Here is a 22421-nt window from a genome sequence, read left to right as displayed (position 1 = left end):
AATGTGATTTTCTGGAATGTATTTTCTCATTTTGTCTGTCATAGTTGACATGTACCTATGATGAAAATTACAGGCCTCTCTCATCTTTTTAAGTGGGAGAACTTGCACAATTGGTGGCTGACTAAATACTTTTTTCCCCCACTGTAAATAACCTTCACTCACCACTGGCTGAATTCTGCTCTCTCATACAAACAATGGTGCGGCCAGTAACTTACAGTGTTCAGGGATAATAATAAAACATTTTAAATCATTCAGCAGACACTCTTATCCAGAGCGACTTACAGTAGTGAATTCATACAGGTCCCCTGTTGGAATTGAACCCACAACCCTGGCGTTGCCAGCAACATGCTCAACCAACTAAGCCACACAGGATACATGAGATTTATATTGTGCTTCCTCTAAATCCTAAAGATGCGTTGGACCCAAACCTAAAGGGACGTTCATTATTACTGTCCGTTGCTTTGTTCTGTTTGAGGGGGACTTTCTGCTACAATGCCCCCCCCACACACACAATATTGAGTAAGCATCTAGAATGAATCATAACCCCCTATAATGGATATCCATTTAGTTTAGGCTCCATGTAAGCCTGTGCAGGGAGGCACATCATCACTGTGACAGTCTTCCATCTCTGATCTGACAGGAGGGGGGATAGACATGCAAGACCACCACAGAGAAACCAAATATCACCCAAGATGATGGTGCGGTCATCTGGGTAACCACAGCAGTGTTAACAGTTTTTGTTATTTTTGTTAATTTTATTTCAGATCTTTCTGGAAATGTTGCACAGTCTTGACGTGAAACATTTGCATTGCTCGACAATTAAAACAGGCAAGTAGTTCATTATTAGTAAGATACTTTGCATTCTGTTCTGTGGAGGGGAAGTGGAAAGTGAATGGACCAATATGTCTCTGGCTGGATACATTCCCTGAAAGGGTTAACTGGTCTGTGACGCTATCTTTGAAACTTCCAGAAGACAGAGTGAAATGCAGGCGGATGCACCATTAATATTTACCAAAGATCTCAAGCCGGAAAGAATTTGATTGCCAGGCTGGCCTTTTACTGTAATATATGCATCCCATCTCCTGATTGTGGTAGTCTGAAAGGCAGACCGTGAATACATTTGAAGTAAATTTATGAAAAGCAACATGGAAAACGCTTGTGAAGGTCATTTTCACCGTGGTGCGGCCTGCAATTACATGCCCCTAAAATGCTGATTTGGATATTTGTCATGAAATAAAATGAGCTCTCTTCCTTTGTAGTGTGAAATTATGTAATATGAATATAAATCTCATACATTGTGTAGTATTGCTTCTCATCATTGAAAATAAGCAGCCCACTGTGTTCTCCAGGCCAAATAATCATTATAGAGAATATAAACAGCCTATGCTCTGTGTGAGAGTGAGCGAGAGAGAGAGAGAGAAAGGACATGCTTTACAATCCAATTGAAATTCAGCGTTGTGTCCCAGGCATCTGTCCAATATTCTCTTGGGATTTATTTCCAAGCCCTTGAGGGGGTGAACTGTCATCAGCGGTGCATTGAGACATTCAGTCGCTAGGACAGTGCTCCTGATGCCAGAAAGAAGCAGAGACTATCCCCCGGTTAGGTCAAGCTGACCTAACTAACTTTATTCAAACATAATCTGATCCGTTCTCTCAGGACAAATGAGTTTATGCCATCCAATGTGACGATTCAAGTGCTAGAAATACAATACACATTCTGCACATAGATATACTTCTGATGGAATGAATCATCTTTATGTCTATCAACTAGCAGTATTACAACACACTAATATACAACACACTAATATACAGTATACATCCCTAGTCTGTGAATGATTATGAATGTCCACCTTGCAGGGACTTTGGTATTCAGAGAATCAAGACAAATGACCAAATAATCTCTGACAAAGTTTACTTCAATCCAAGGTACAATTAAATTCCACCTTCATTGCCATTGGCCATTTTAAACTCATCACTTGTCTTGTTTCCTCCTCCATCCCCATTTTATGTGACAGGGATCATTTACTGAAGAAATGTTACATTTGTTTTATAGATACCTCAGGCTTTTGCACAAGAACATGTTCCCAGTTAACTGAGGGTGTATGATCTGTGGGGATGATCGCTACACCTGCCTGTGTCTGATTGGTGCCCAGCTCTTCCACTGCAGCAGCAGATCACTCAGGGCCACTGTGATTGGCTCCTTGCTCCTTGACCCGGTTGTTCGCCTCAGAGGAAGAGGTTATTACAACTGACCTTTGTCTGCTTGTGTCTCCAATTTTCTCTAACAGGGAGACATTCTTACATACCACAAGACCACTGCATATTAGTACACAATTTACTGTAGCAGGTTCATAGTTAATCAAACCAGACCCTTTACACTTGATTAGCATGGGCATGATGCTAGGAGAGGAGAATGTGTTATGATTAATGTTCAACACAGGCAGCTTCTGATGTCAGAGAACCTGCGAAAGCATCTCTTTCCAGACTCCATTTGGAGGAACATGCTGACAGCACAACCTGTAAGGTTAGGATGCTGAACAGTGAGTAGACTTGTAAAAGTATGTCAGATGAAATCCTCACTATGGCTTTGATGTAGTCCCTGACTCCGGGTGATGCTTGTGTATTTGGCTGATGGAAAGCTGCTGGTGCATGTCGAGTTCTGATGGACAACGACTGTTAAGCTGCAGGCTATCAATCAACTACAGCTGCATTCTGTGTGCAAAGCAAACTGCAGTGTGTACTAGGATCTGGCCTTGGGTTGAAGGAACAGCCAGCATTATCCCAGTCTCAGTATGGGCTCCGTAGAGGTAATCACAGGGACACACTCTCCTTCCACCCCCCGAAGCCATCCTCGCTGACCCTCTCCAGACTGGCCTGTCAGACCTGGAGCCGGGCACGGAGTCAGGAGACAGGCTGAGGAGTCACGGAGAATGACCAGAGCCGGGTAATGAGGTTTGCTCCACTGCAGCCAGAGGTAAGTCAGCCAAGACTTCAAATCAACAAAAATGACTCAAATAATTTCAATAATAGGCAATTAGCCTTGCTAGGGGAACCGTGGAGCTCCCTACCTCCTCCCTCCCTTCCTCATCCTTTCAGTCGGAGAACTGCCTGCCCTGCATACAAAATATATATTCAGAAATATGATTCAAGCTATCAATGTTTTACAATGGAAAATGTAGTTTCAGTGTCTTTGGCATGCTCCGAGATCGCTGTGGGTAGACCTTTTAAGTGAGCGGTGCCTCTGTTTGACTGGGTCCAGTCTACCTTGTGATTAGCCAGTGGACTTTAAAAGGCTTTCCAAATGCACAATGTCTGTACTTGGTTTGAGTGGTTAATAACCATAACTGTTCATGCAGGGATGAGAAGAGCAACCAGTATAGAGGGATTTGAAGGAGGGCCGGATGTTGTTTGACTGTCTGATGAAAAAAGGAACAGTGTTTTTACTACGACTACAGCAATGCTCCCTGTAATAACCCATTGGGATCAATTTGGCTTTTACATCAGACTTCATCTATGGGATTGCTCAAACATTGCCAACTCACTCCACCGTGTGACTCCAAAGTATTGATGAGGGAATATGAGCCGACCAGACTTGACTTGTGATATTCATGTCAAATTATCAATAATGAAAACAGCTTCTGAGGGAGAATGTTCCCAATTTAACAAATGGCAAAAATACAGCTATATAGTGCATTCGGAAAGTATTCACACCCCTTCCCCTTTTCCACATTTTGTTACATTACAGCCTTATTCTAAAATGGATTATATTACCCCCCCACACACAATACCCCATAATGACAAAGCGAAAACAGGTTTAGACATTTTTGCAAATTTATTAAAAATAACAGAAATACCTTATTTACATAAGTATTCAGACCCTTTGCGATGAGAATCGAAATTGAGCTCAGGTGCATCCTGTTTCCATTGATCATCCTTGAGATGATTCTACAACTTGGAGTCCACCTGTGGTAAATTAAATTGATTGGACATGATTTGGAAAGGCACACACCGGTCTATATAAAAGGTCCCACAGTTAACAGAGCATGTCAGAGCAAAAACCAAGCCATGAGGTCGAAGGAATTGTCCGTAGAGCTCAGAGACAGGATTGTGTCGAGGCACAGATCTGGGGAAGAGTACCAAAACATTTCTGCAGCATTGAATGTTCCCAAGAACACAGTGGCCGCCATCATTCTTAAATGGAAGAAGTTTGGAACCACCGAGACTCTTCCTAGAGCTGGCCGCCCGGCCAAACTGAGCAATCAGGGGAGAAGGGCCTTGGTCAGGGAGGTGACCAAGAACCCGATGGTCACTCTGACAGAGCTCCAGAGTTCCTCTTTGCAGCACTCCACAAATCAGACCTTTATGGTAGAGTGGCCAGACGGAAGCCACTCCTCAGTAAACGGCACGACAGCCCGTTTGGAGTTTGCCAAAAGGCACCTAAAGGACTCTCAGACCATGAGAAACAAGATTCTCTGGTCTGATGAAACCAAAATTGAACTCTTTGGCCTGAATGCCAAGCGTCACATCTGGAGGAAACCTGGCACCATCCCTACGGTAAAGCATGGTGGTGGCAGCATCATGCTGTGGGGATGTTCTTCAGCGGCAGGGACTGGGAAACTAGTCAGGATTGAGGAAAATATGAATGAAGCAAAGTAGAGAGAGAGATCCTTGATGAAAACCTGCTCCAGAGCGCTCAGGACCTAAGACTGGGGCAAAGATTCACCTTCCAACAGGACAACGACCCTAAGTACACAGCCAAGACAACGCAGGAGTGGCTTCAGGACAAGTCTCTGAATGTCCTTGAGTGGCCCAGCCAGAGCCTGGACTTGAACCCGATCAAACATCTCTGGAGAGACCTGAAAATAGCTGTGCAGCGACGCTACCCATCCAATCTGACAGAGCTTGAGAGGATCTGCAGAGAGGAATGGGAGAAACTCCCCAAATACAGATGTGCCAAGCTTGTAGCTTCATACCCAAGACGACTCAAGGCTGTAATCGCTGCCAAAGGTGCTTCAACAAAGTCCTGAGTAAAGGGTCTGAATACTTATGTAAATATTTTCCAACTGCACTGTGTCAATGACTTTCTGTAACGATGTTCCAGCATCCTCTAGTGATAATCTGCTGCACCCAGAGAAAAGACAAATATAACAGTGAAACTACTTGTATGGATTTTCTGCACAAGATATCCCTGATCTGTATTAAAGAAGTCAAACCCCCATCTATTGACGTGGTATCGCCATACTAGCCCTCCAAACCAAACCCAGTGTTCCAGATCCAGTGTGATTACACTGCTCTTCCATGAGCAAAAGCATTTCTTTTAGGACTTAAACACTCCGGTAGACATTCCCCTCTGCCCTTTTGGTTAGCGCTAGAGAACAGACAAATCTGAATCTCATGCTAAAGCTGCATCTTTATGTATAGGACACTTGTCACCATCTGCTGGCCAAAATGACAACTGTCCACTACAAAGGGCATATTGATCATCATTCCTGGTTTCAGTCTTAAGCATAGGGTCCTATATAAAAGACTTATACAGCTCTGTATCACATCTCAAATAGCACACAGGGGTATTTCATAAAATTCTTTATTCATAAACTTGATGCAAGTTTACAAATTACTATACATGGTCAAAATTTCCCTTGCAATGAAAATTGTTTAACCAAAGCTAACAGTGCATAACTTTATAACCCATCCAATCACAAAATGAAGCCAGAAAAGGAACCCATAATTAGTTTCAGGTCTCAAACTAAATCTCCCAAAGCACTGGGTTGTTAGTCAGAGAGACAACTTGGTCTGGATCTGTATAAGAGAAGCTGTAATTCACTGCACAACTGACATTAGAATACAGACATGGGGCCTTCCACTGAGTTAAAAGCCCATTTGATGTACGCTCTGATGGCACAGGGATTTAAACTGAGTTGGAGTCCTGCTCTGGGGTGGAAAGAATAGTATAGTAGTCCATTTGTTTCCAATCTCATACTTCTAACACACAGGCGGGACGTCCATAAGTGTTGGAGACTGCCTTTCTGCAATTGTTAACCTTTAGAACTAACCTGGTCTGGTGAGAGTCAGTCTTACATGAATCTATAAAAAGGAATCTGTTCCCAGAGATGGGGTTTATAGAGACTGCATCTACAGACCTGTGCGAACTAATATAGATGAACTGTCCTGTCTACACACACACACTAGTCCCTACAGAGTGTAAGTACTTGCTGAGATATCTACATGCAAAAGACTACAACACCAGAGGTACAGGATGAAGATGTCCTAGATTAGAAACACCCATAAAGACCCAGGACAAAAGGTTAAATTAGCTTAAATGGGTGAGATAAAGCGTTGGTTCACCTTCCTGCATCACAAAACTGATCTGATGGATTGAATGGTATATATATAGGGGGTCTATATCAAGAAAGAGCAAGTATGCCCGTCGCATCTCATCACTCCAACACACCCTTCTTACCACTAGTCTTACCAGTGACTACCACAAAGAAAGATATTCAGACAAGCCAAATGGAGAGAGTGCGCAGTCCAATGGTTACTGTAATTATATGAGGGGAAACAAATTTAGAAGTAAACAATAGTAATTGAAAAAAAAATATATATATATATATATACTTGCATCTTGTGACATTTGTGAAGCAATCCCTTGCTAAGTCAAGTGTGCAGTAGCTATGTATTCCTGAGTTTGCTTCTCTAGAGAACACACAGGGAGGGAGGGGGTTTCTAGCCGGGGCATGTTCACAATGAGGTCAGCCATGTGGGAAAGCAGTGGAACACTTGGTACCAACACCTAACGTCTATGACAATGATCAACAGTTCTCAATGTGTAGTAGACATATTGTAAGGAAGTCAGTCACCATGTTGGGTGAACAGTATTAAACCTCTCAATGAGTTCTTCAGTGTGTTCAGTGCCACCATTTTGACAGAACGTGATGCATTGTGGTATACAGCTGGGGTAGCTGACAGTACAACAAATACAAGGTAGATGGAGCTTAATTATACATTATATGCCCATTATTAGTATATTTCACAAGGGTGACAGTTCTGGTTGAGGTTAGTGTGTTGGGCTGACCTACAGCATTGAACAAAAAAAAGCTAAATATTTACTAGGAACAAGCTGGTTCCTATGCTGGTTTTTGCGACAACAGACTAACAATGTGGATACCCACACAAAAAACACCCATTAAAGTCTGTAATAACATTCAATCAAATGCATCACACAGTATTCTGCATATTATTCATATAGCTAAGACTTGGCATGCTCCAGGTTTGACAGTGCTGAGGATGGTCATGAGTTAGGGGTTCATGACCCCTCTAAAAAAGGTTCCTTCCATCACTGACAACAAAGATCATGAGGAGGGTCAGGTCATAGGTGATACAAAACAAGGTACCAGAGAGGGGAGGCAAAGGATGGAAATCAGTGGGCATCAGTCTTTTGTCAAAGGCATTACTACACACCTTAGTCAGACCTGAAAATATTTTTTTGAATCAACAAATATTTTATTATTGAGCATGTGGTATGAAGTGAAGTCCACTGCAGGCATGAGAGGCATGGATGGGTGATATGGGAGTGTGAACAAGCTAGTTAGAGGATGGATTCAGATTAAGCAGGGGACTGCACTGAGACGTTTTCAAATTATTGTGTGTACATATTACCTCCAAACCATTGTGTGCATAGCCTTATTAAAAGGTTCATCAGGTTTGTGTCACCGGGGAAATTAGCCAGCATATCTGGAATGCCAAAAAAGCACCACCGTGTCATTGAGTAAAAGGAATGGTGTCACTTTTGAACATATGAAACCACTAACAAAATAATGCAAGTACTTCAATTTATACAGGAAAACAAAAAACAATAGTAGTCACTATGCTTACATAAAAACATGGTTTAAAGGTGTTCCTTTTAACTTCTGCAAGAGTATCCATGAAGCAAATGGTTTGTTATCCTACGTCTGTGAAATACACCTTGAGAAATGTATGCCCCTGCTATAGCCAGGGCTATACTAACGCAGTCTCTGCCCGCTCGGACCCCAAGACCCACACAAGGTTACGTTAAAAACAATGAAATCCATTCTCAGAAATACAACTTTACAAGTATACATGTGGAGTTAAATTCAACTACATTACAGTGATTAAATCCAACCTGCCTTTGCTAAAGCCTGGTCATATCTCTGTATGCTGCCGATAAAAGCCAAAAGCAGCCTGAGAGGAGATTGGCTGGGCGGTGGTAGAGGAGGAGGAGGCAGTGGCCTCCACCTCTTGTGCTCAATAGGATATCCTCCATTAAGCTGTCCCAGTCCCACCTTAGTCAGGAGTCTATAACTCTCCTCTCTCCATTCAGGGCCTTTGGCTTTTGTAGACCAGGAGTTAAGGAAGCTAGCCTCAGGAGGACATTTTATTCCAGAAGGAGGAATCTTGGCAATATACAGATACACAAGCAAACATGACAGAGGCCATCCATGGGGAGTGAGGTGGTGCTCATTCCCACCACCAGCGGTTCATTGTCCGTCCCAGCCTCCACTGTCACAGGGGAAATGTCACCGGCCTTTCTCTGTTCCAGTCTGTGGCCAGAGAATCTCAGCCCCAGTCATGTGACTGACAACAGACAGCTTCAGTTGCTAGCAAAAGCCATGCCTCAACCTTGACCCAAAATCACAGGCAGTAAGTAACCTCTTCTTGCCCAGTGTAGGATTTAAGGGAGTTGCACAAGATATGGAGTTCATTCAATGCTCAAGGGATTAGGGTGGATTTTAACAGAGGAAGAAAACAGAACGAGCGATTGCACAAGTGAGAGAAAGAGAAATAGCGAGAGGGTAGATCCCCTATTGAGGTGGATAAGGTGGTTGGTCAGTGAGGGGGTTTTAACCATTGGTTGTTTGGTTCTCATGGTCACAGAATGGGTGGAATTGGCTTGGGATCAAACTCCCAATGAAAACTCCAGTTAGAGAGGGAAAAGAAAAGTATGGGGGGGGAAAGGTGTTGACCCTAAGACATGTGGTCTCAGTGGAGGCATGGCAACGCTCCTCTTACCCATCCTCCTTAGGGGGAGTGTACCAGCCTACAAGGATCAGACAAGAGACAGTGCACTCAGACATACTGGACAAAACACTGAGTCAATTCATCCTAGACAGTAGGATTGATCAAACAGTTGGCTGTATTTTATCTTGACCTATGAACAATCACTATAGCTGCCATATGAAACCCTCTTGGTGCTTGTAATATTTTCCTCAACCACTGACTGATGCATGGAGGGATGTACTATCAAGGTGAAATATGATACAAGATGTGTAACTGGAGAAGGTAACACTCACCGTTCTTTTCATGGATCTGGACCAGGGACTTGTATGACTGCTGTGCTCTGGCAAGATTGTATTGGTTCTGAAACAAAAACAGGGCATTTATTCAACTTCAGTGCTTATGAATGCCCCAAGCAGTGTAAAGGTTCATTTATATTGGGGAGACCATCACGTACATGCGAATTAGTTTGGTGAAGTCAGACCGCACGGTAGATGCCTTTGTATCAGCTTCCACCAGAGAATTTTGCCGCCCGACCTGTTTTCATGCTACTTTTGCGCGCACCGCGGGTGACCATTAATCACACCGTAATAAATAGATTGTCGACCATGTGGGGAAAATGTCTGAGGTGCTGGGTCTATTTTCTCTGATGTGGGTGTATTAAATTCAGCTTAAAAGTCGAACTGGTTCTTATAAGGCCAAAGTTCTATCAACCCGGTAACAGAAACATTGGTATTCTTATATTTTTGATTAATAGGTACATTTTATTAACCATACCTACCCAACTTTAGTAACCTCTGGACAGATATGATAAACACTTTCATTAGACAAGATTTGACATCAACATAGCTGAGTATCAAGTCTTTCTTTGGTGTACATGGTTACATCCTAACTTTTAAAGAACTCAGAGATTCTCACGCAGCAGGGCCCAAGATTCCTTGAAACTGCCCAGACTGCAGCTTGTCTATAAAACATCCCTGTCATTTGGTCTGCTTCAAATTCTACTGGTAGCCCAGAGCGAGATTAGTGTGACCGTGCTGAGAGAAATGACAGCATGAAGAGACCAGCAGCATGGCACTGTCCCAGCGGCGCTAAGTAACAACGTCCTGTTTAAATGAAGTGCTGGGGGCTTATAGTGATACCTCAGTTCCATAGAGCAGCTTGGACCAGCAGGCCACACACAAACACAGCAGGGAGCTCACCCCTCTATCCATGTCAGAACACAGTGTCAATAAACCCTGTAGTATGCATCATGTTAACACATTTCAAAGCTCTCTGCCCCCTTAGAAAAGCAATGCTTACCTTATTGGCTCCAAATTGCACTCTGGCTTTTCCCTTGACTAAAGTGGCGTTGATCTGCATGATTACAGACTCTATGGAATAGGCACTGCTCCAGCCCTGAAATCAAGTGACGATACATCATCAACGCACTAGCTTTTACCTCCACTGAGAAATAACAGTGGACAAGTTATGAGCTGACATTCAGAGGCATAAAAACATACCTGCTTTGTGAGAAGCTCCATGCACAGGGCACCCCCTCCAAGAACATAACTTAGAAGACAGCAGGTGAAAGGAAAATATTAGAATATGTAGATATAAAGGTGATCAAAACACCACATTACATCTCTTATCCACAAGCACAGATTCTCTTTTAAGGGAACTGCCACTTTTCACTGGCTGTTGACAATCAGTCTAGACCAGAAGAGACCGCCCTTCCTTTAAGGTTAAGTGAGGGGAGCAACTCCGTCACAGTGGAAACACAGCAGAAAAACAAAACCATTCCACTCATACGCAGTTTACTGAACTCACCCTCCAGACAGCACAGGAGAAGCCACCCGTACAAAGGGTGGATCAAAGGGGAAATTATCCTGCAGGTTGAGCACAAAATAGCATTAAAAATGAGAACTCCCAAAGCTACCAAATTGTCTTTGCTTTCTAGTATCAGCATTCGTACTTACTTTATATGAGAAGTTTAGCAGAATGTAATCCATTCCCTCCTTTTCCTTTAAAACCTGCAGGTCACTGTGTAGGGGACTATCTGGATCTACCCTGTTGAGCAAACAGAGCGCATCATAATACATCAGTCACATGCTATAATTATACAGTACTGTCAACTCCTATGGTTAAAAGGCCTAGTGCAGAAACAAAAGAGCAGTGAATGCTATAAGGCATTATCCACCCTCATCCTGAGATCCAGCCTTCCTGTTAACTGTGACTTAAGTGTTCCTCCAGTCTAAACCACAGTATTTTGTCTCCCCCCCTTTAGTTACTTACGTTCTCAGCTTGACGTGCCATTCATACAGGCTGTCATTGACCAGCTCCACTGAATAGATACCTGGAAGAGAATGCATAGTCTGGTAAGTGACATTCTGAATCAAACTGTCAATTTATTGTATTTTTTGGCACCATATCTGAAGAGCTTTCTAGTGCTGCTGCAGTGAAGTACGTACCCATCTTGTAACTCTGGGACCGGTATATCTCCCGGAGCTCCTTCATGAGGCGGTCTGAGGCCTGCACTGAACCAGACACTGCACCCTGCAACACATAATACACCCAGGGTAATACACTGATACCCAAACATACAGCACATTCAATGATTGGGGATAATAATGCACATAGATACTGTGACCGCAACGATTAAATCAAATGTTTACATGCCCAGTTCATTTAGCAGACGCTCTTATCCAGAGCGACTTACAGGAGCAATTAGCGTTAAGTGCCTTGCTTAAGGGCACATCGACAGATTTTTCACCTAGTCGGCTCGGGGATTAGAACCAGCGACCTTTTGGTTACTGGCACAACGCTCTTACCCACTAAACTACCTTTAGAAAAAGAAAATCTACAAACTCCAATAAAATAACAGTTATTGTTCAGCATACAGAGACAAAATACTTCAGAACTAACTACTTGGCAGTATACAGTTCCCTACAATAAATGGGGAGAATTACACAGGTTCCATAGCAAGGCTCTCATCTGTGATAATGATAGATTTGAAGAGCAGAGCCAGTGAATGCAGCAGGGACTATGAGAGCAGAGTAAATAATCTGGCACAAACAAATGTGTTTATAAGGCTCTCGGAGCTACTCAGGGGAAATGTCTGTATTCCACAGCAACAATTAAGAGAGCTATGGGTAAATGTTAGATAACATGATCACTATCAGAATGACTAATCACTGTCATTTAGTCTTCGCAATCCATGTTGATTATGTCCTTGTTTACAAATTGTAGTCCTAAACCACATAATCTGGGTGTACTTCTTTGGTAAGAAATTCTCTCAGAGTAAAACACTGATGGAAAACAAATGGAAAATACATTATATTCAGAGCCACCTGAAAAACTGGTTAGATGCATGCATAATGGCTATATCATAAAGGGTCACTCTAGACATCCCAGTATAACAGTGCTGGGTCCAGCAAACTGTTTTAGGCCTAACTACAGAGATATTCCCCATGCATCCCCAAAAAGCGTATGAAAAGTCACCTTACCGAATGAGCACTTACGTTCAAGTGGTCCTGCCTCTGGTTCTTGCGGATCTTCTCCAGGATGGCTAGGTTTTCCTTCTCGATGCCGTCATCCTCAGACTTCTTCCCATCCACTGGCTCCTCCTCTTTCATCTCATAGTGGTCCAGGTCTTCAATGTCCTGCTGGCACAACACAATGACAAGATAAGAGCATTAGAAGACATGTTTTACTTCAAGTTAACACTTGCAAATATGTGTGATTGGTATTGACTAGTATATAATCGAGCTTGACATCCAGCATGGCTCAGCTCATATCAGCATGGTGCAGTGCAGCGCTATATGTAATGACGTTTATTTGGAAAGAGATAAAGACCTCTCCCATTTCCTCTTCTTCCTCTTCCTCGGACGTGACCTCGTCTGTGACCCCATGCTAAAGAAACAGAGAGAAAGATGAATTCACAGACAGTTCAATCTCATTCCTAACATGCCACACTCAGTGACGCCAATTGCTTTAGCAAGTTATACGTCGGCCTGAAGTCTGGTAACAAAAAACTCCCCATAAATGCAGAGATATTTGTAGGAATGTTCTGAAATGTGCAAAACCAGTAACTGAGTTTCTGGGTAGTCAGAAACAACATTCCTCTTGTCTTGGATAGCACAACAGTGCCCCCCGGCCTCCTTTTTTTATTTCAGCCCAATAATCAATGTTTGAGTTTAAAAGCACAGCTGTACAGGCTGCTACTACTTAACTACTCTGCTTCAGTAATTCAAATTCCTCATGTAGGCTATATGAGGCTACGGTTGTGTGTTCATTGGTCATGAGGTACATTATTGGTCCCCTGTAGCTCAGTTGGTTGAGCATGGCGCTTGCAACGCCAGGGTTGTGGGTTCGTTTCCCACGGGGGGGCCAGTATGAAAATGTATGCACACACTAACTGTAAGTCGCTCTCTGCTAAATGACTAAAATGTTAAATGTAAATGCTAGCACCTCCCACTGACCCTGAGCACAGGAAGAGTATTGATTCCATCCCCGGGAATCTGCACTAATCATTAATGTCTGTGCTGATGGACTGTTTCAGGACACTATTAGGTTCTTCATGCAGGTTTTTAAACCCTTTCATTAGCTAAGTGTCTTCAATCTCCTTCGTGGCTTTGACAATAAAATTTAACAAAGGGATTAGGCACATGACTCACTTTAGGTATGTGAAAAGAGATGGTCTTCATGAAAAAGCCTCTAAATGCTTATTTTTCACTTCAATGCCATCCAATGGAAAAATATATAGGCCTAGCAGTCTTTGAAAACCAGTATACATACATATTTGAGGGGACATTTGGCGTCCTTACCTTTCGGTCTTGTCCTACAGGGCCGGCAGGGAGGGGCTGGTCCAGCATCTCTACATCTGGGTGCTGGGGCAGGTTGTACAGCCGACACAGGTCACAGATGAGCCGCTTCAGCTGCTGCAGGAGCTGGGGGACAGTACCAGCAGGCACAGTTAAGAGTTAGGGAGGACAGGCAGGCAAGGAACAGGTCAGCAGCGCTAGATAACACAGCACAGACATGTCACAGATACAGTGCCGTGAAAAAGGATTTGCCCACTTTCCAATTTTTTATAATGAATGCTATCAGATCTTCAACCAAAACCTAATATTAGATAAAGGGCACATGAGCGAACAAATAACACGAATGAAATACTTATTTCATTTATTTAATAAACAAAGTTATGCAACACCCAATGCCCCTGTGTGAAAAAGTAATTTCCCCCTTACACTCAATAACTGGTTGTGCCACCTTTAGCTGCAATGACTGCAACCAAACACTTCCTGTAGTAGTTGTTGATCAGTCTCTCACATCGCTGTGGAGGAATTTTAACCCACTCCTCGATGCAGAACTGTTAACTCAGTGACATTTGTGGGTTTTTGAGCATGAACTGCTCGTTTCAGGTCCTGCCGTAACATCGCAAATCGGGTTCAGATCTGGACTTTGACTAGGCCATTGCAAAAATTCAAATGTGTTGTTTTTCAGCTATTCTGATGTAGACTTGATTGCGTGTTTTGGACCATTGTCTTGCTGCATTACCCAGCTGCACTTCAGCTCAGACAGCCTGATATTCTCCTGTAGAATTATCTAATACAGAGCACAATTCATGGTTCCTTCAATGATTGCAAGTCGTCCATCTCCTGAGGCATCAAAGTATCCCCAAACCATCACACTACCACCACGCTTGACCAATGGTATGAGGTTCTTACTGTGGAATGCAGTGTTTGGTTTTCACCAGAAAAATGAAGTCTACATCAGGCTGAAAAGCAACAGATTGTATGTTTTGGAATGGCCTAGTCACAGTCCAGACCTAAACCCACAAAGGTCACTGAGTTAAAGCAGTTCTACATGAAAGAGTGGGTCAGAATTTGATGCGAGAGACTGATCAACAACTACAGGAAGCAGTTGGTTGCAGTCATTGCAGGTGGCAGTCATTGCAGGTGGAACAACCAGTTAGTGTAAGGGGAAAATTTATTTTTCCACAGGGCATTGGGTGTGGAATAACTTTGCTTATTAAATAATTATAAAATGTTTATTTGTACACTTCTCTTCCCTTGATCTAATATTAGGTTTTGGTTGAAGATCTGATAACATTCAGTGTAAGAAATATGCAAACTCAGAAAATCAGAAAGGGGCAAATACTTTTTCACGGCATTGTACCTCCACCACGGCATGCCCTCAGAGACAACATGAAAGGTAAGATTTTGTCAGGGAATGTCAGACACCTTAGCAACAGTAACTTAGGGCAGAAATGTGTACCTCTGCAAGCTTCTCAGTATTGCTATAGAAGAAACGTATTCTACTGAATGTAGGCCTGGTCCATACATGGTGAAAATGTTGTATAATGCAAAGAGAAAATCTAACCACCACAGATAACTTTGATAAGAGTACTATAAAAGCAGATCTGGTGGCCTACAAACAGAACATTCAGTGTGAGTAAGTAGGCTAAGTCAAAGAATGTATTTACAATGCAGAACAGTCCTATTACGTATGTATGACTGCTAGGGCCAGGCAATTAAGTTATATCTACCGCAACCCTTTACAGACATAGAACACAGCTACAGTAACATGTCAATAGCGACAATTGGTAACTTTTTAGACAATTTGAAAAAGCGACAGTAGAATAATGTATTTTTTCCCTAACAACAATAAAACGTTGCCAATTGATGTGCTGCTGTGTTTTTTATGCTGCGTTTTATGGTATGGTAGAAAAATGTGTTTCATTTCTACTAAATGTCTTGATAAGTCACAGTATTTAACAAACCTTAAAGTACTTTTTTAGGAGATATTGGTCTGTGTGCAGGCAGGCAGCAGCTCAAGATTATTTGATTGACAGTTCTGGTTGCCTAGTGATGGACGTTAGTCCCACTTCAGAAGCCTCATTCCTTTACAGACATGTAAAATGCCTGCTCATGTCTCCAGAGAAGGTTTCGTGTCGGCATTTAAAAATCCGAAGTGTAGCCTACCCTAATAGACAGACAAACAAACAAACATGCCGTAGCGCTTTCAAGGGGCCACATTCCATTATTTCTGAAAAGGGTTATCGATAAAGGATACTGATAGCCTACTGTAATTTCAAAAACAAAGAATAGGCTACCCCGTGCTCGTAAGACTGGCCCGAAGATACCTCCATCCCGGCGACACACAAAATGTAGGGTAATTGAGGTAAGATAGTCATTATTCTCATAAATTATGCATATATAAATTACACATTGACACATCCAGCCCAAAGCGAGAGGTATAAAACATACTTAGTAGGCTAGTCGTCTGAGCAGGTCTTAAAGGGATAGGGCTTAATTGCCAACTCACTTTTTCTACTTACTCAGAGTCAGATGAACTCATGTGCAGTTTGAAGGAAGTTGAAGGTAGTTTCGCAAACCATTACTAACTAGCATTTGCACTAACACAAGTTAGCAACTTCCTTCAAACTGCATGCAAGAGATATAAAAAATGGTATCCATGAATTCATCCGACTCTGGGTAAGTAGAAAAAGGGCTTAATTGCCAAGTCTCCCCTGCTAAATAAATATAGGGGAAACCCTGGAGAACTGCTTGGCACGAAAATGGTGATCTCAATATTCACATGACAAGGCCCTTTGGCCTGCTGAAACTCTCTGTGTCACTGTGGCAGTGTGCCTGTCAAAAATACCCATCCCTCCAGTTCCCCATCAGAGGCACTCTCGAGACTTATGCCAAACATGACAGAGGGCTGTCCTATGATGTTGGAGTGACATGAGGGTGACTTCAAAACACTGTTCAAAACCTCAGCTGTCTAACAACTGGGACTAAGGCAAGAGGAAACAGGCAGAGAACCTGTCCTGCAGCAGAGTACAGCCCTGAATTAGTCTGACATACATCTCCCTTTAACCTCCAACACCACTTGGAACAGCAGTATGAAATAGCCTAGCTGTCACTCAACTCTCCTATCAGAACTGCTCTACCCAACAACACCAAAACAGGTATGGTTAATTAGTCATTAGAAGAGATGTGATTGGCTGAAAAACAACACGTTTCTCCTGCTCCGCATAACACTTAGTCAAAGTTGATTTGATTACTATTCATTTCGTATAATATGGTTGTTTTACTTTGGATAAGAGCATCTGCTAAACAACATTTTAATTGTAAACAAATACTTGAAATATAGTGTCATAATCCAGTTTCATTATCTGAACACTGGGAAGCCTCCTTCCAAAGCATTCACATAATAGATCAAAAGCTGGGATTGAAATGGAAGTCAAAAAATGATTTAGAACCACAATTATCTGCCTGCTTTTGATGGCGCTTGCTCAGCAGGACGGCATTGTAACGTCATAATGCACAGAAAATGCTCCTGCTGAGATACAGCCTGGCCCCTTAAAGGGACTGCTAGTTTAGGTAAACTGCCGTTTTCGCATGAGGACGAAAAGGACAGTGTTCCGTAAAAACTAGCAGTCGTTCAATCTTCTCGGTGTAACAGTTAAGATAATGGGACAACTCAGAGTACAACGCATCTCTCATCCCTGGATTGAGGTACGTTTTCCTAACCATATCTCGCCGCCGGCTACGGTGTCTTAATCTACACAGGAATGCTGCCCAACCAAGTGCTTGTGATGAAAGAACACAGAATAGATAGACGTTAGTAAACATTAAATAAGATGCAAACTGTTCAGAAGAAAACACTCCACTATCAACTGTTAGTTATACTAGTTGTAGGGCTGAGATCTTACCAGGGTGCTGCCCTTTCTGACATCCTCCAGGCGCTCCAACACTTGTGTCAGGCTCGGGTCATCAGAGTCCACAAACCAGATTGGAGGTGTGGAGGGGTACGACTCCTGTAAGACATGGGGTTCAATGAGGATGAGAGAAAGACACAAAAATAATCAGCATGATAAGGCTGAGAAATGTGACAAAATTGTTTAGAACAATAACATAAAAATGAAACAGGAGGGTGACATGGACATGTCTGAATCATAAAATCTGGGAAATCTCAAGAGTCCTTTTATACAGACAAATGTAAATCGCTGATTACTACTTTACATTAAGCTAAATTAATGTGTTGTGTGATGGTGGCCATTTCACATTACTTATAGAATGTTAACTAGCCAGGTAAGAGCACTGAATTCAATCAGTATGCTGGTCAAACGAATGTAGTTATCTACGCGAATTGGACAATACAAACCAACAGCATCCAGCTAGCTAAAAGCTGAGCTGGCAGATCACGGTCTTTTGACAAGACCAGAAGCTGTTTCTTTGACAAGTGATGCTTTTGAATCATGCTAGCTAGCAATTATTTACTGACGTAATGAGTATAGATAACTTAGCATTAAGTTAGTGTTATCAGTGACAACTGACGGACTAGAGCTTATTGCGTTGATCATGAAGCATGCAATCATAACAACCATTACGTTAAATTGTTTGACAATCAACAAACGTTAGTAAATGCGGAAGTGTAGATGGCTAACGTTAACAACGTTCATCAGTGACGCAGAGAGCATGCCTAGCCTAGGCCCTAGCATAATGTCATGCCAGTTTTCAGGATAACTATTTGGCTAAAATCAACAGACTTGTTTGTCTCAGTATATTAGCTAGCTAACTAACGTTAACTACAATAGTAACACGCAAATATTTTGACTCTTACTACTACTAGAAACAAGTCAGCTACCGTTAGCTAGCTTGCTAACATGCAAATATTGGGACTCCTACTAGAAACAAGTGACAAACAAAAACATTGGTTAGCTAAAGTAGCTAAATGATAGCTGGCTAACGTTCGACTAGCCACAATTCGCTGAGTGTTTCTTTAGCTATTTGTCCGTCCGGCTGTCCCGCGCCGCCAGGCTAAAAAAACGACGTGTTCTGAGCTAACCATAACTAGCTACCGTTAGCTACCTACTTAGCTCCAACTAGCTAGCCATGTCGCCTCGTTTCCTTGCTTACCGTAATGTTGCAATGTATAATCAACGGTTTTTCTCCAGTCACATTAAACTGACAGTTTAGCTCATCCGGCTTCCAGTCAATAATTCTGAAGCGTTCGTGGTTTGGATCAAAAATGGACTCCAGAAACTTCAGTTCGGCCTTCAGACCCGAAACCGACATCTTCCACGCATCTCCGGCTGGGCCGCTGGGGAGGGAGTGGGTGAAGTCGGGACTAAAACTGCAGCCACGCAGTCGAGTCCAAATCAAGCCTTTTAAAACAACGTAATGTGAATGTCAAAGTGCCTTCAATACAGGTTAGCAAGCTAGCTAACAAGCCACCTATGGAAACCAGCAAACAGTTAGCTCAATAACAACGCCTTGATTACTCGTCCGTTGTTGTCTTTCCGTCTAGCTAGTGTTGTTGATGTTAGCCTTCTGATAGTACAATTTTAAAACCATACAATGTGGCTTGGTTGAGTATTTACAGTTCCTTCAATTAGTTGCTTATTTGTTTCGCCTGTCAACAAACAGATCATGATGATGCCCGCAGAATTTAAAACCAACGCAGGCACTGTGTGTCGTTGATCACCGGCGCTCAACTGTGATTTCTTCTGGGGTTTAAAGATGGCGTTTTCCCGAGCCTGCATCCAGCGCGTGCTCAGTTGAATAGGTGCGGAGGTTAAAACACAAAAATATAGAAAGAAAGAAATCACTTAGACAACTTCGAAACATTTTGTCACAACTGTCTTTCTGTGTGGTGACAGTTAACCGTCCTTACCTGGAGCATATTGTCCATAAAATTGTAAACGTGTAGCTGGCCAAAGGTAGTCCTTCTCCAGGTGGAAGTTTAGGCCAATAAAAACATATTTATAATTCCATTGATGACAAGGCGAACCTATAGAAAACTAATTGGATTGGCTTGCTGATGATAGTGCTGTCTGTGACTTTTTAGGGGGTATTTAATTCACCTTTGGACATCATTTTTGTTGACTGACTTGTACACTACAGTTGTTTGTCCAACATTATTGTAGCTATGCCCTTGCACCAGAAGATGTCAGTGTACTACTCTTTTTTTTAGTTAAATGTTTTTTCCTCTAGCCTTTAGCAAGGGATAAACTGAACTCAAACAGTAGCTTCTCAACTTAACAAAGCATTATGATGTGATGATGATCATTACACAGCACTCTGATTCCCTGCATTGTAATTCTCCATTTAGTCACACCAACTCCTCATGACACCAACTCCTCCCATAAATGGACAGTGAAAGAATGATAAACCAGGACTTAATTATTGGGTGATGGTAGTCTGATCAACAGCTAATTATGTCTTACAGTCAGTGGTGTAAGGTACTTAAGTAAACTTACTTTAAAGTACTACTTAAATAGTTTTTTGAGGTATCTGTACTTTACTTTACTATTTATATTTTTGACTACTTTTACTTTTACTTCACTACATTCCTAAAGAAAATGAATGCTTCGCAGGACAGAAAATGGTCCAATTCGCACACTTATCAAGATAACATCCCTGGTCATCCCTACTGCCTCTGATCTGGCGGACTCACTAAACACAAATGCTTTGTTTTTAAATGATGTATAAGTGTTGGCGTGTGCCCCTGGCTATCCGTAAATTTAAAAAACAAGAAAATGGTGCTGTCTGGTTTGCTTAATATAAGGAATTTTAAATGATTCGTACTTTACCTTTTACTTTTGATACTTAAGTATATTTTAGCAACTACATTTACTTTTGATACTTAAGTATATTTAAAACCAAATACAATGTAAACTTTTACTCAAGTAGTATTTTACTGGGCGACTTTCACTTTTACTTGAGTCATTTTCTAATAACGTATCTTTACTATTACTCAAGTATGAGAATTGAGTACTTTTTCCACCACTGCTTACAGTCAATATAATAGTAAATATGCTTGTGACAGGTGCAAGTGATATGATATGTGAATTGTCTACTGCAAATTTGGATGGGGCGGCAGGTAGCATAGCGGTTAAGAGCATTTGGCCAGTAACTGAAAGGTCGCTAGTTGGATTCCCCAAGCCAACTAGGTGAAAAATCATTCAATGTGCACTTGAGCAAGTCACTTAACCCTAATTGCTCCTGTAAGTTGCTCTGGATAAGAGTGTCTGCTAAATGCAGCGAGCCCCTTTCAGTTCATGTGTAAGGATGGCAGCTGTGTGAGGCTGAACAGAGGGGGGTCCAGTCAGGTGGCCTCCTGTAGCTCAGTTGGTAGAGCATGGCGCTTGCAACGCCAGGGTTGTGGGTTCGATTCCCACAGGGGGCCAGTATGAAAAATGTATGCACTCACTAACCGTATGTCGCTCTGGATAAGAGCGTCTGCTAAATGACTAAAATGAAAATGTCAGAGGAGAGGAAGATGAGAAAGGCCTACAATTCAGCTGGACAACCAGGATGGGATTCATTGAGCATGCCAAACGTCAAAAGTAAACAGTCAAGGCCATCCCTAAGGAGTAAGCCTGTTACTGGGAGATCAGCGAGTGCAGCTGACTGAACGAGGAGAATGCAGTGCTGTCAGCTCCAATCACACCGTCACAAGGCTGCAGCTCAAGAGAAAGAAACTTCCCTATGGCCCTTCTTCACCCCAAACAACTACCCAGGCAGAAACTGTGAGTACATGAGCACTGCAGTGAAGGACACATGCAACAGTCATGAGCAGACTAAACTCTCTGAGATGTTACATTTAGACCAAGGTGATTTCTACATAACCCAACTATGTTTTGGGTTTATTTCATTTAATAAAATGTACATTTCAATTCAGAAAATAATTGAAAGTCGTTGAAATTATATAGGCTCTGTTCCCCTATGGAAGATGGACTTTCCACTTTTGAGCAGCAACTTACACTGAGTGTACAAAACATTAGGAACATCTTTCTAATATTGAGTTGCACCTCATTTTGCCCTCAAAACATTCTCAATTCGTCAGGGCATGGACTCTACAAGGTGTCGAAACCATTCCACAGGGATGTTGGCCCATGTTGACGCCAATGATTCCCACAGTTGTGGGTCGCTAGTTGGATTCCCCAAGCCAACTAGGTGAAAAATCATTCAATGTGCACTTGAGCAAGTCACTTAACCCTAATTGCTCCTGTAAGTTGCTCTGGATAAGAGTGTCTGCTAAATGCAGCGAGCCCCTTTCAGTTCATGTGTAAGGATGGCAGCTGTGTGAGGCTGAACAGAGGGGGGTCCAGTCAGGTGGCCTCCTGTAGCTCAGTTGGTAGAGCATGGCGCTTGCAACGCCAGGGGTTGTGGGTTCGATTCCCACAGGGGCCAGTATGAAAAATGTATGCACTCACTAACCGTATGTCGCTCTGGATAAGAGCGTCTGCTAAATGACTAAAATGAAAATGTCAGAGGAGAGGAAGATGAGAAAGGCCTAAAATTCAGCTGGACAACCAGGATGGGATTCATTGAGCATGCCAAACGTCAAAAGTAAACAGTCAAGGCCATCCCTAAGGAGTAAGCCTGTTACTGGGAGATCAGCGAGTGCAG

The 22421-nt window shown here is 42.4% G+C and overlaps 1 protein-coding gene across 5 annotated transcripts; it reads right to left on the bottom strand.

The window, feature by feature from the left end:
* Nucleotides 1-5568: 5568 nt before the first annotated feature.
* LOC121582282 (ubiquitin-conjugating enzyme E2 Q2-like) lies at nucleotides 5569-19925 on the bottom strand. Of its 5 annotated transcripts, none has more exons than XM_041897986.2 (14): nucleotides 19492-19925; nucleotides 18924-19171; nucleotides 17717-17821; nucleotides 13818-13940; nucleotides 12847-12903; nucleotides 12513-12656; nucleotides 11463-11547; nucleotides 11287-11347; nucleotides 10971-11061; nucleotides 10822-10880; nucleotides 10515-10563; nucleotides 10315-10410; nucleotides 9309-9375; nucleotides 5569-9055 (listed from the first exon to the last, which is right to left on the bottom strand). In XM_041897986.2, exons 1-14 carry the CDS (start codon nucleotides 19547-19549, stop codon nucleotides 9024-9026), a joined length of 1275 nt encoding a protein of 424 aa, XP_041753920.1. In that variant the 5' UTR covers nucleotides 19550-19925; the 3' UTR covers nucleotides 5569-9023. The 5 variants fall into 5 exon arrangements, with proteins under 5 accessions (XP_041753920.1, XP_041753918.1, XP_041753921.1 ...); XM_041897984.2 differs by having other exon boundaries at nucleotides 12498-12656; nucleotides 19492-19924; XM_041897987.2 differs by having other exon boundaries at nucleotides 12513-12653; nucleotides 19492-19924.
* Between the last annotated feature and the right edge of the window lie 2496 nt (nucleotides 19926-22421).

Source organism: Coregonus clupeaformis, unplaced genomic scaffold, assembly GCF_020615455.1.
Source record: "Coregonus clupeaformis isolate EN_2021a unplaced genomic scaffold, ASM2061545v1 scaf0765, whole genome shotgun sequence".
Classification (NCBI taxonomy): domain Eukaryota; kingdom Metazoa; phylum Chordata; class Actinopteri; order Salmoniformes; family Salmonidae; genus Coregonus; species Coregonus clupeaformis.
This window is presented reverse-complemented; position numbering and strand designations above follow the sequence as displayed.

Bases quoted from the DNA above. Each gene is read 5' to 3' on its own strand.
- LOC121582282 (XM_041897984.2), bottom strand. From the start codon at position 19,549: ATGCAGGCTCGGGAAAACGCCATCTTTAAACCCCAGAAGAAATCACAG. The intron at 11,062-11,286 runs GTAAGTAACTAA...TTTGCTCAACAG, and splicing joins TGGCACGTCAAGCTGAGAAC to GGTAGATCCAGATAGTCCCC. The intron at 9,376-10,314 runs GTAAGCATTGCT...TTTTTGTTTCAG, and splicing joins TGCAATTTGGAGCCAATAAG to AACCAATACAATCTTGCCAG.